Source organism: Pelecanus crispus, chromosome 2 (assembly GCF_030463565.1).
Source record: "Pelecanus crispus isolate bPelCri1 chromosome 2, bPelCri1.pri, whole genome shotgun sequence".
NCBI classification, from domain to species: domain Eukaryota; kingdom Metazoa; phylum Chordata; class Aves; order Pelecaniformes; family Pelecanidae; genus Pelecanus; species Pelecanus crispus.
In genome coordinates this window covers 45,240,575-45,253,743 of record NC_134644.1, presented here as the reverse complement: position 1 = coordinate 45,253,743, position 13,169 = coordinate 45,240,575, and the positions used below count along the sequence as shown (strand labels likewise).

The 13,169-nt window shown below is 53.7% G+C and overlaps 1 protein-coding gene across 1 annotated transcript; it reads left to right on the top strand.

Moving 5' to 3' along the window:
- The first annotated feature begins 7,552 nt into the window (after positions 1-7,552).
- EOMES (eomesodermin) lies at positions 7,553-11,479 on the top strand. The gene is made up of 6 exons (XM_075706012.1): positions 7,553-8,310; positions 8,668-8,822; positions 9,149-9,270; positions 9,746-9,904; positions 9,987-10,048; positions 10,744-11,479. Exons 1-6 carry the CDS (start codon positions 7,553-7,555, stop codon positions 11,477-11,479), a joined length of 1,992 nt encoding a protein of 663 aa, XP_075562127.1.
- The last annotated feature ends 1,690 nt before the right edge of the window (positions 11,480-13,169 follow it).

Genomic DNA, 13,169 nt, shown 5'->3' with positions numbered 1-13,169 from the left:
TTGGAGAGAAGTGGCACAGGGATCCTTTCACATTGTGCTTGTGTCACCGAGAAGCACACTATGGTGGCAAAGCAGCGATCCGTTCTATTGTGAGGGGTGGGTGGGGTTTTTTGGGGGGCGGAGGTGTAGGTTACATCTTTTTTATTTCTTTGTAACGTAACTTCGTTCTGCTCTATATGTCCTAAATCTCTGCTGCTGCTAAAAAAAAAAAAAAAAAAAAAAAATATTTAAAAAAAGAGACGGACAATTCTGCAGGGCTGGTGGCAATGGCAAAAACTCTTCCTGCCCGGAGCGAGGAGGCATCTCACCAGGGTGTCCACAGCCGTTTCCTCCTCAGCTAATGTTTTTCTGATGGAAGTTTTTCTGATTGCCTTTTTTTTTTTTTTTTTTCCTTTTTTTCTTTCTCTCTGGCCATTTAGGCAAAGCAGGGCGCCGGTGCCGGCCTCCTGCCCCCGCAGCCCCCCGGGGCGGGGGCGGCAGCGGCAGCGGCAGCGCAGCCCGGGCTCGGCGCCCAGGAGGGCGCAGGCTTCGCAGGTGCGGGCACCTTTGAAACTCCCGCTCCTGCAAACGGGTTTCCGAGCCGAAATTCACGTGGCAAAGAAAGTGTCCATTTGCTTCGATTATTTCCTAACGACTCTGCTCGCCTCTGCCTTTGGTCTTGCTAGTACCCAGATGGGTAATTTTGGAGCTATCTGCGTGCATAAACTTGTTTTGAAGGCGCAGGGGTCTGCGAGCTCAGGTACTTAAAAACGCTTAGTGGGAATTAACAACTGAATGGGGAGCCCTAAGCACCCCGACGTGGGATCACATGCGACACAGGGACTTCAAAGCGACCCGCGTTAATCCGGCCGGATCGCCCGCCACCGCCCCGCGCTGGGGCTGGGGATGGAGGTGGGGCTGGGGATGATGGGGCTGGGGCTGGAGATGGGATGGGATGGGATGGGGCTGGAGATGGGGATGGAGATGGGGCTGCAGCGCCCGCCCCGGGGGCCCGCTCCCCGCGGTTGGTGCTGGGGGCGAGGGCTGCCCGGGCTTTCCGCAGGTCGGAAGATTCGGCGGCGATGTTTCGGAAAGGGTTGAAAAAGCGAGGGCGGAGGCGGGGGCCGGCATTCCCCGCCGGCCCCAGCCTGAAATTCCCCGAGGGGCAGCGCTCCCGGCCGGCACCGCTCCCCGCCACCGACGGCCCGGGCGCTGCTGCCGGCCCTCGCAGCCGGGGACACCCGGGGTGGGGGGGGGACACGACGATGCGGGGCCGGAGCTGCCCTCGCCGCAGACCCCCCCGCCCGCTTGAGGGGGCACCTTCGGGGGGCGGTCCACCCCCCCCCGCCACGGCCACCCCGCTTGGTCCCTGCTCTCCCCCCGAGCAGGCCCGGGCCGGCGGGAAGGGAAGATGCCGGCTCCATCCCACCCCCCGACAGCAGCGGGCTGCTGGCGGAAACCGGGGTGAGCAGCTACTAAATCTGAGGCCCCCCCAGGAGGGGAACCCTCCAGCTACCTCCTCACCTTCCCAGAGAGCACATACATCGCCCCGGTTCTGCTTTGCGCTTATTTTTATAGCGGACTCACCCGTCGCGGCAGTTATTTAATACGTGGTCCCCTGCTAGGCCTTGCTGTTTGATTGCTGTCACAAATGATACCAGGTGAAATTCCTCATTGCTTCTGCAATTACACGGTAGCCCACCGCTACGCGCTTTCCCAGCCCCTCGAGTTAATCGTTTTCCCCCTGTAAGTCTCATACTGCGTGCACATAGAACAAACAAAACCCCAAACCCTCCAAAACTCATGTTTCTCAGCTATTATGTTATCAGCAGGAAATATTTCATGACTCTGACATCATAAGCCCCGAGCAGCATGAAGTTTATCAGGGCCTTCGCATGATGAAATTGTACTTTTTAAAGTGTTAAAACAAGCGGCAGAACATCTTTTTACGGGATTTGAGCTGCTAATTTTAATTGCTGCCATTTAAACAGTGCAGTTGAATCCAGGCTCCTTCAGTCGTCATTTCTGATACAAAGCAGGGCAAGTAAGCCAAAACTAGCTGTTTAAAACTTTCTGTAATAGAGCTGTAAATACAAATAGGATCAAACTGAGCAGATCTGTGGCCGTCGCACTCGTGTCATGGATCCTGTTATGTTCTCACATCTCTATCGCATGACTGTCAGGCTGACAATTGGCACAAATCTATAAGCAAGTAAGTGATCTCACTTTAAAGCCAGGGAAAAGGTGCTAGGCATCCCTCATTAAACTTACTGGAAGGTGGAAAGGCAAGCATTTAAGAAGAGCTGTTTGGAGATCCCTATGCATGAATAATACAAAATAGGAAATGTTGCTCGTGGTTACAGTTGCGTTTGTGATCCTAATTTCAGCCTCTTCCTTAATTTTTTACCATTCCATTTGGAGCGAGGAAACTCACCTGGAAACTAAAGCCAATTTAATACATTTCCCATTTCCCTTCTTGTAGGTTTCCCAAGCATTTGTCAAATGACACTTTACAAAGACTTACTCTTTCTCAAACAGACTTTTTTTTTTTTTTTAATGTCTTTAGGCAATAGGGTACCATAGGCCCAATGACAAAATGTTGTTGTGTGGTCTCACCTAGCAAAATTATCCATTGACAAGAATTCACTCCAAGCACCGAAAATATTTACCCTTCTCTGTGCTTATGCCACTCTATTTTACTGATTAGGATCAGACCTTGACTAGTTTTTACTGACGATTGCACTTCCCTTTAATTTAAAAACACAGATAAGGATTTTTCACATGTTATTTTTCTTTTAAGGAGGAGAAAGGAAGTGACCAATAAGGCTGCTTTGAATACCACTTTCTTTTCAAATACTGAGTTGTTTCTTCCAGCTCCTGATTCATTGACTTGTGTCAGTTCTTTCTGTTTTGTATACCTCGGCTAGAAAAAGCTATTCTTTACTTTCTTGTTTTTATAAATTAGTCCCACACTGATTATTTGGCTTATGCATACTTAACTTATGTCCATTTTTTTAATGTGTATGCCTGTAGTCTGCCTTTTTAAATTGGTTTTGATAGCTAAGGAAGTGGCAGCTATACTGAATTAATTATCAAAGGGTAAAATTGCTGTTAATGTGACACCATCCCCAGTTAATATTAAAGGTAATAGTTCTTTGATTTTGTAGGGTTATCAATTTCTTCTATTTAAAGTCCATACAAACCTGCTTCAACAACAGTTGACTCTACTTTCTAACCCTTTTGGGTTCGAATTTTCACAACCTCAAAGCAGATTTTAAGCTACACTTCTCGTATCTTCAGGACTGTGTACATATGCACACTGTAAATCCCACTTGGCATAAACTAAAATGGATTGATGGTCTTTGCAGAACTTCCTTTCATTAGAAAATAAAGAGCATTTTCAATTAATTTAGCCTCCTGACATTCCCACGAAAGAGATGGCTGTTGTCTGCATTTGACAGATGAAACAACCTGAGAACTGAAAGGGTGTAGCTGGCTTTTTCATAAAAATAGTCACTGAAGTTAAGCATCAAGCTGAAATGCCAAGCCTTGCAGAGGTATATTAATACCTCCTGGATTTTTTCTGGGTGCTGTAAGCACTCAACATCCTTGAAAAGAAAGGTATCAAGATTTTAAAAAGGAAGCACTCACATATGACTGGCTGCATCTGAAAAATCTCTGATTTAGTGATACTAAAAATGACATTGAAAGATGGTGGAGGAGTGGAAGTCCCAAGAATGCATTTAAAAGTATCCTCCTTCATTTGCCCAGCCAGATACTCTGTATGTAGTTGAAGGGGGGAAAAAAAGCCAGACTGGATAACTGGAAAAATAGAAAATCTGCAAAATCTCAGCACAAACTTGACATAAAGGTGAAAATATCAAAGCCCTTTGGGAATCAGATGTTAGCAAATTGAAGAGGACATCCAGAAACTGACAGCTAGTTTTTAACCCAAATCAGGACAAGGAAAAAAATTACCTCACCTCACAGAAACTATTCAAACATAAGCGCTCAGAAAACACCTGTCAATCCTGCCATGGTGACAGCAGGAATTCAGGAAAAGAAGACAGTGACAGAACAGCATGGCAGGTGATTCTGATAAGCAAAATTTTTAAGGTGTCTATACAGACCCAGTGGGGTGTGTATCCTTATCCATATTTATAAGGATGAAGAACGTATATGGCTATATACGGTGATATATGGATTTCTATATATATATACACACACGTATGCAGGTACCACATCTTGACAGAATAGATTTTACGGTTCCCAACTTCTTTTTCCCTCTTAGGCCCTACTGAGCAGGGTACTTCAGTTTTACTGTTTCAGCCCCACAAGTCCAAGCAATTTGTTGAAGCAGGGGGCTGTTTTCCAATACGCTGACCTCCGACAAAGGAGGAAAGGGCTCAACCCCAGCCCTGAAGCAAAGGACAAAATACTTCAGTACAGTGCGACTCCACCGTAACTTAGGCTGCAGAAAATGAGCTCTTCTGGAACAGCTTTTTTAGAGTCAGAGATGCTCCTTATTTGAATACACCCCAGGAGTATATTTGAATAAAGCCCAACAAAACAAGGTAATCTGTAACCCTTCAAAGCCCTACATTTTCTTTCAACATTCTTTTTGTGGTTTGGAGGTTATTTTAGTAGAGTTATGAACCTAACATGCTCCTTTCTGTTTCACCAGAGTCTGCTGCTGTTTCTGCAGTTTTATCTCTAAGATAACATCTAAAGGGTTGCGGGACCCATTCAGAAATCTCTGGTCCCACACATGACTGAAAATCCCGCAGCCTCGTACGGCGGTGTTCCCTGGCCAGACCCCGGAGAGGTCCGGGGCAGGGAGCAAGGATGGGGCTGGCTTGCAGGGGACTGGGGGGGCAATCCCCCGGCTGCCTCCCCGACCCCCAGGGAGGGCAGATTGGCAAGCTAAGGGAATGACAAATACCGGGTCCCAAGAATTTGGCTGGTGACTGCGGTGGTATCTTTAATTTGCGGATGCGGGGCGGTGGGATTACAGATCTTCCCGTACCGTCCAGAGTGACTGAACAAGCCCCCGAATTACAGGGGGTTCCCCCAAACCCTCGCACGGCCGAAGCGCCGCTGAAGCCTTGCCCGACGGGGCTCCCGGGGTGGGGGCAGCCCGGCCCCGGCCTCCCCTGCCACCGCCGCCGGGCTCCTGGCTCGGCGGGAGCTGCGGGGTGCGAGGCGGGGATCGAGGCCAGGCTGCTGCTCTCCCGAGCTGAGCTGAAAATAACCCCCGAGTCTGGAAAGAGCTGGATGAAATCCTTCGTTCGTTAGGGAGAGCCGCACCCCAGGCGTATTTCGAAGCAAACTGGAAAGCTCTCCTTTTCCCAGGGCGGCGCCGGTTTTCCCGCCCCCCCTCTCCGAGACCGAAATCCGCGGGAAACCTAAGCAACACCGAAAGCTTTTCTACCTTTCTGTGTTAAACGCGAGGTTAGCCGAGTTTGGGAGGAAGAAAAACCGCAGCAGCCTTGAACTAAGCGGCACCTGTCCCGCGGGGATGTTTTAAATCATGGGACCCTTTCCGTCTACCATCTTGTAAAATTAAACTCTCCTAGATCCTGCGTAGCAACTCTGTAAAATCTCCTTCCCTCTCTGCCCTAGCCCCGGAAAGGCAGAGCCCGGGGGAGCGGGCTGCGGGCAGCCGAGCCCCGGGCGGGGGCCGGCCCGGCGGCGAGCAGCGCCGGGGCTCGCCGGCCTCGGCGAGAGATGCAGAGGCTCAGCCTCCGCGGCGGCCGGCACCATGCTCCTCGTTTTGGTTTTTTGCTTTCAAAGCAGGCCTGGCCGGCCGGGCTCCGCTCCCCTCCTCGCCCCGCCGTGAATGCAAACACCTCGCCCAGAAGCAGCCCGGGGAAAAAAAGGGGCAGCGGCCGGTCCGCTTCGTGCCGGAGCGCCGGGCTGCACCGACACGGTTTTGTTGTTTTCCTCGGTCTGTCGACATCAAGGCAGAAAATCGGACTAAACGTTATCCCGGAGAGAACGGGTGGTTAGGGCTGGGGGGGGCGGGGGGGGTGATGTTTTAGTGCCGGCTGTGCCCGCCCTGTCCCAGGCTCCCGCCTGTGTGGCCGCAGCCGGAGGTGGGCACAGCGGGAGCCGGTTCCCCCGTCTCTCGGCTCCGCTCGGGGGTAGGGACTGAGCCCCGGCTGACCCGAGGGCCGTCGGTGCCCGTCCCCTGCCCCGGCGGGCACCGCCGGGCACGCACGGTGCGAGCTCCCAAATTGCCGCATCCCGGCAGGGCTCCTCCCGCGCCGCTGCCCCGGGCTTTGGCGGTCGCCCTCAAATCTTGGCGATTTATTTCAGTTGCCCCGACGTGGCGCGGCTCGGCGGGAGCGGGGGGCGAGCGGCGGAGCTCGGCTGCTCCAGCCCGGCCGCTTCCCCGCGCCCGGCCGGTCCTTCCGTCCGGCAACGAAATCCTCGCCGCTCGGCGGGTCCGGTTGAAAATTCAGCCGTGAGGAGGAGGCAGGTTTTTTGCAGCGCTCCCTGCGAGCCGGCTGGCGGCGGGCAGAGGGCGAGGGGCTGCGGATTTTGCAGCTGCAAATCGTTCGCGCAGGCTCTGCCCGCTCCGCAAAATCGCACGGGCGCCTACATCTTCCCGCGTGCCGTTCCCTCACCCTTTGGGGCAAAAGGCTCCGATTTTTAATTTTTTTTCTTTTCTTTTTTTTTTTTTTTTTGCGCTGAGAGAAAGCGCCAAACAGATCTGGCACCCGCCTGAATTAGAAACCTGCCTTCCCGGTGGGAGATGCCGAAGGGGAGCGCGGGTTGCCAGAATCCGACCGCCGAGTTCCTGAAAACTGAAATTGCGAACCGAGCCCGCCGCTTCCCACAGGGACGTCCCTGATAAGGTGAAACGTGTCACCCCCGTGATAACGACGCTGCCCGGGGAGCGGAGAGGGGGGAAGGGGCTGCGGGGCTCAGCTGAGGCACAAGCCGAATTGCTTAAACGCCGAGACGGCCAGCGCGGTGGCGGCGGGGGCCGGTGTCACCCGCCCCGTCTCAGCGGCCCGGCGCATCGCCGCCCTCCCTCCCCGTTGGGTGCCGGTGCTGGGACCCCCCGCCCCGGTTTCCCCTTCCGTCCCCGTCCCTCTCTCCCCGCCGCAGATCGTCCCCTCCGTGCCCCCCGGGAGGCCGGTGCCACGGCGGCAAAAGGTCTTTTTTGGGGGGGAGGGGAAGGCTGTCCCTCCACCGCGGGGTGCTGCGGGCGCTCCCCTCGCTCCGAGCGGCGCGGGGCCCGGGGCGGTCCGGGACCCCTCCGGTAGCCGGCTGCGGAAAGGGGGGGCTGGGGAGGGGGACACACACACACCCCCCCCAGAGTCACAGGTGACTTGTTCCAATTAGTAGCTGTCTAATTAAATTAGTGTCACGCGGCCCAGCCAATGGGCCGGCGGGGGTGGAGGGCGGCGATGAGACAGCCCGGCGCAAGCCCCTCCCCGGCGGCCCGAGGAGCCCGGCGCGCCGGTATAAATCGCCTCGGCGGAGCCCCGCCGCAGCGCTGCGCGGCCGCGGGTCGGGGTGGGCGCCGGGCTGCCTGGGCGCTCCGCCGCACCGCCCACCGGGGATGCAGCTGGGCGAGCCGCTGCTGGCGGCGGCCGGGGCCCTGCCGGGCGGCCCCTTCTACCCGCTGGAGGGCGGCGGGCGCGGCGGCGGGGCCGGAGCCGGAGCCGGGGCGGGCGGGGGCGGCGGGTCCCGCGGGCCGCCCCGGCCGGGCTCGCCGCCTCGCCTCGACCTGGACAAGACGGCGAAGAAGTTCGGGGCGGCCCCCGCCGTGCTGGGCGAGGCGGAGGCGGGCGAGCCGCCCTTCGCCGCCCCCAAGCCGGACGGCCGCAAGGCCACCCCCTGCGGGGAGGAGGAGCTGCCCCCGGCCGCCGCCGCCGCCCGCTACTCCATGGACAGCCTCAGCCCCGAGCGCTACTACCTGCAGTCCCCCGGGCCGCCCGGGGCCGAGCTGGGGGGGCCCTGCGCCCTCTTCCCCTACCCGCCGCCGGCGCAGCACGGCGCCGTCTACCAGCCGCCGGGCGGGCCGCGCTACCCCTACGGCTCGGTGCTGTCGCCGGGCGGCTTCGCGGGCGCCGTCTGCCCGCCCGGCGGCCGGGCGCAGTTCGGCGGCGGCGGCGGGTACCAGTACGGGCAGGCGGCGGCCGGCGGGCCCCTCTACGGCCCTTACCCGGCGGCGTCGGGCTCCTGCGGCGGCCTCGGGGCGCTGGGGGTGCCGGCCGCCGGCCCGGGGCTGCGGGCGCAGGTCTTCCTCTGCAACCGGCCCCTCTGGCTCAAGTTCCACCGGCACCAGACGGAGATGATCATCACCAAGCAGGGCCGGTAAGCGGGCAGGGGGTGGGCCGAAACCGGAGGGAAGTGGTGGCGGGGGGTGCACGGGGCCGCTCCGCAGCAGGCAGCGCTGCCGCTGCCCCGGGAGGGAGGTGCGGGCCCTCGCCGTCGGTGGTGGCGCCGGCCCGGGGATGCTTTCTGCGAAAAGCGGCTCTCCCAGTTTCCCCACGCTGGGCGGCCGGGAGATGAGGCGGGGGTGGGTTGGGGCTCGCTGCCTGCCTCCTTGGTCCCCCCGGCGCCGGGAGGGACGGGGCACCCCGCGGCCGGCTCCAGCTGCCGCCGGGGCCCGCGCCCCGTTCCCTGGCCCTCCTCGCATGCCGTGTGCTTTCCCCCCCCCGCCATTCCCAGGAGGATGTTTCCTTTCCTGAGCTTTAACATCACCGGCCTCAACCCCACGGCCCACTACAACGTCTTCGTGGAGGTGGTGTTGGCGGACCCCAATCACTGGCGTTTCCAGGGGGGCAAGTGGGTGACCTGCGGCAAAGCCGACAACAACATGCAAGGTAGGTGCCGGTTCTCCGGGGTCTCCCCGCCGCCTTCCCCCGCGGGTCGGCTTCCCAGAAAGGGTTCCCGCTTCGCCCCCAACTCCGCAGGGTCTTCCCCACCCCCGGCATCCCGCTGCGGGCAGAGCTGCCGCTTTTAAGGGCGTCTTGTAACTTTTTTTTTCTTCCACGCCGCGGGGCGTGAGGCTGTGCGGGAGAAGGGGACACGGGGGGACCCCAGGTGCTGCCCGGGCGCTGCTGCCCGCCCTGCCCCGCTGCTCCGTGCTGCCGGCGGCGGAACAAAGCGTCCGCGCCCGGTGGCTGCTTTACGTGCTTATCTTCCCCAGGCAACAAGGTGTACGTTCACCCCGAGTCGCCAAACACCGGGGCTCACTGGATGAGGCAGGAGATTTCTTTCGGGAAACTGAAGCTAACGAACAACAAAGGTGCTAACAACAACAACGCGCAGGTAAATGGGGGAAGGAAGGCAGGCTTGAGGGGCTTTTAGTGGCTCAGCCAGGGGTGCCCTGGGGTTTGGGGGCTTTACAGCATTTGATCGAGCAGCTAGATCACTGATCATGTGACTTGTTCCCCTCTTGAACTGGATTGTAGATCTTGTTTCATAGTTGTCTTCATAAGGAGTGTCAGAAGTAGGTGTGTGAATTTCTTTGTCTTTAGCCAATATATCTATCTCCAGAGTTGTTCAAGAAGTGGGAGTGTAGCTGATAGCTCTTGTTTTCCTGCATTTGCAGATTTTAGCATATTAGCAACTTAGCAAAACAGGGCTATAAGCTGTGAATCATCTCCTGTTAACAGTTAAAATTGCTCCATTCCCAAGTCAAAAGATTATAATTTACAGGAAAAAAATGTTGGGCTACTAAATAGATCTTTGAATGTTAGATGTGTGTTTATCTAAAGATCTTCTCTCCCATGGTTCTCTTTAGATGATAGTACTGCAATCTCTACACAAGTACCAGCCCCGGCTTCACATTGTGGAAGTGACTGAAGATGGTGTTGAAGATCTGAATGATTCCTCGAAGACTCAAACATTTATTTTCCCTGAAACACAGTTCATAGCAGTTACAGCGTATCAAAACACTGATGTAAGCATGGATGTATAAAATGACAACTAAGAATTGTCTTGTAGGTTCATTTCATCTTACTATATTCTGCTTTTATTTCTAGATTACCCAGCTCAAAATTGACCATAATCCTTTTGCAAAAGGCTTCAGAGACAACTATGACTCGTAAGTATGCTTCTGTCTTCTCTTGCAGCTGTCTCTGTCTAGGAGGCATGATTCTGACCTGAAATGTGTGTGCAAGAGTGTTGTTTTTCTTTAGAAGCTACTTCAGTTATTCAGAAGTAGTAATAATTCTGCTGGCAGCTTTGCTAGCTGATGTGCTCCTATCAAAGACATTAAATGTCTGTCTAGAAACATTGAATGTCTGTTTTGAATAGTTACTGTATTGTCTTGATGACCTGTCTTCCAGCAGGCTTCTGAATTTTAGTAGAAAATTGTGTACTGGCAGAACCTAGCTGGCCTGCAGATTGGGAATGGTATATCAGGTATCTCCACAGAGCAGGCAGCTTCTTTGAATTGTCAGCAGAAACCTTGCCTAATGCTCGCTTTCTGGCATCAAATGGCCTTTGAAAAACTGGAGCTGCATATATGCAAGTATGGCTTCTGGGAGGAAGGTGCTGCACCTCATGTAAAATGGGTTGTCTGGCAGAGAACAGTGTATATGTATAGCAGTAATACTAGGAATTTTATACTGCCTAGGAAAAACAAACAACTCCTAAATTGTATAAAAATTAACAGCTATCCAGTTAAACCTAGTTGTGATTCTAATTAAGAAATAACTCTGTTTCTTCCCATTTGTATTTTACTATCACACTGGAATTGTAAAGGACAATGCTCAGTATTTCTCTTTTATGTTGTAGCATGTACACAGCTTCAGAAAATGACAGATTAACTCCATCTCCCACGGATTCTCCTAGATCCCACCAGATCGTCCCTGGCGCCCGATACAGCGTGCAACCGTTCTTCCAAGAACAGTTTGTCAACAACCTGCCCCCGGCCAGGTTTTACAACAGTGAGAGAACCGTCCCTCAGACAAATGGCTTGCTCTCCCCGCAGCAGAACGAAGAGGTGGCCAGCCCTCCTCAGCGGTGGTTTGTTACGCCTGTACAACAGCCTGGTGCAAACAAACTGGACATGAACTCCTACGAGACGGAGTATTCTCCTAGCACCTTGCTCCCTTACGGCATTAAATCTCTCCCCCTTCAGACATCCCATGCTCTGGGATACTACCCTGATCCGACACTTCCATCCATGGCAGGCTGGGGGAGCAGGGGCTCTTACCAGAGAAAAATGACAACAGGATTACCTTGGACCTCCAGAACAAGTCCTCCAGGTTTCTCTGAAGACCAGCTTTCCAAGGAGAAGGTGAAAGAAGAAATCGGCTCATCCTGGATAGAGACTCCACCTTCCATAAAGTCTCTAGATTCAAATGATTCTGGGGTCTACACGGGTGCTTGTAAGAGAAGACGGCTCTCCCCTAGCACTTCCAGCAATGAAAATTCCCCGACTATGAAATGCGAGGACATTAATGCTGAGGACTATAGCAAAGACACTTCAAAAGGCATGGGCTACTATGCGTTCTATACTAGTTCTTAAAGCATCCTTTTATTCCAATTGGCTCATTTTTTTTCAGGGTGGCCTTGGTTTTTTTGCATTACAATTGCCAAAAAGACTTTTGCCTTCCACCTTGAATTGTTGTTGTGCAATTCTAAAGAAGGTGCCAAAGGTTTTTGACTGTTGCAGGTAACAAAGTAGGGAAAGAGCAAACTAGGGTAGAATTCTTCCCCTCTTTTACAAGGAACCACATGCAGAAGCTGTAAGCAGGAGCCTAGATTTTTACAATGTGGCTTATTTATTGGAGACACTAAAGTGTACAGTTAGGCTTGGCTCAGAGGCCTGATCAAATCTATGCACTCCTGAGCAAGGAAATAGGGGGGTAGGATCCCAAATTTAATTTTCTTCTCTGCCTGCCCCTCTGATAAAAGGGAGCTGGGTTGCAGGGAGCTGCTGCACAAATGCTATGTTCTGCTTTGGACTGAGCTGGCTTCTTCAACCCTTGTCTGCAGCACAGTTGGCTGAGTTGGATATTGCTCAGCTAAGGCTTTCTTTGGCAGAAGATGGCCAAAATAAGGCCTGCTTACCAGGCAGGATTTTGACTTGAAGGTCTTGTGGCTAATGATGGGGTTACAATGACCAAATCTGACTTTTCTTAGTTTAGAACTTGCATTAATAAAAACATGCCTCCATCCCAAAAGCCTAACCTTTATTGAGGTGGCCAAAAACAAAGTGTACAGTTGTGTTTTGTCTAGGTACACTGTAGAATATTGTGGAATAATATATAAATATCTGACCTATAGCTGTTCAGTCAGAAGGACATCCGGTGGTGCTTTGAAGTTCAAAAGGCATGGTTTTTTTTGGTTAATCGAACTTAGCATATGGAGCATTGCAAAAAATATTAAGAGATTTCTATTTACGTGTATGTAAAGTGAGTTTTTCAGCTGCCCTGTACAAAACTGGAAGTGATGTAACTTACCCACTCTTCTTACCTATAGTTTCAGCCATTTTAAACTGATCAGCCCTAGAGCACTGGCACACAAACTTCTCCCCATGAAACTTGGTTCTGCTTTCTTTTTCTATGTACATAGTAGTAATTTTTAATAAATGTGGTGGTGCCAGGGATAAGAGTGGGGGTGGCTCTCTGCCTTTTCTTTGCCTCTATCACGTGTTTGAGCTGTGGGGGAGCCCAATCCTTGAGGTGCTGTATCCCTAAGGAATGGGGGCTGAGATGCCTTTAAATCTAACCATCTCTTGCAGAGTTTCTCCTTGCTGCTTTATCACTTGTACTCCACTCATCTGGGCGATGCTAGCTATTATCTGGTTTTACCGAATACATATTTTTTTTTTTTAAATTATGTCTTCTCGTGGTTTGCCCCGGTTCTCCTGTACATTTCCCCCTGCAAGCTCTGAGCCCCCGGCTTGGTCCAAAATCTATCGGTGCCTCTTTTCCACTGCTACCCCCACCCCGGTCTGTTGGAGGCAAGGTGTAAACTCAGCCCTCGTCCGGGGGAGCGATTTGTGACCTGGGCTCGCCTCGCCTTCCCCCCGCGGCAGCGGGGCTGCCCCTGCCCGCCCCCTCCGTTTCCCGGACCACGGTAAGAAATTCCCCTGCCCGCTTATCTGGGGGGAAAGCCCCTCCTGGTAGAGCAATTGAATCCCGGCTCCCGCGGCAGCAGGACCTTTTCCTGAGGATATGCAGGCAGTAATGGGATTAAACTGTTAGCGATGC

Coding starts and splice junctions, on each gene's coding strand:
- EOMES (XM_075706012.1), top strand. CDS start 7,553: ATGCAGCTGGGCGAGCCGCTGCTGGCGGCGGCCGGGGCCCTGCCGGGC. Junction 8,823..9,148: donor AGCCGACAACAACATGCAAG/GTAGGTGCCGGT, acceptor TATCTTCCCCAG/GCAACAAGGTGTACGTTCAC. Junction 10,049..10,743: donor TTCAGAGACAACTATGACTC/GTAAGTATGCTT, acceptor TTTATGTTGTAG/CATGTACACAGCTTCAGAAA.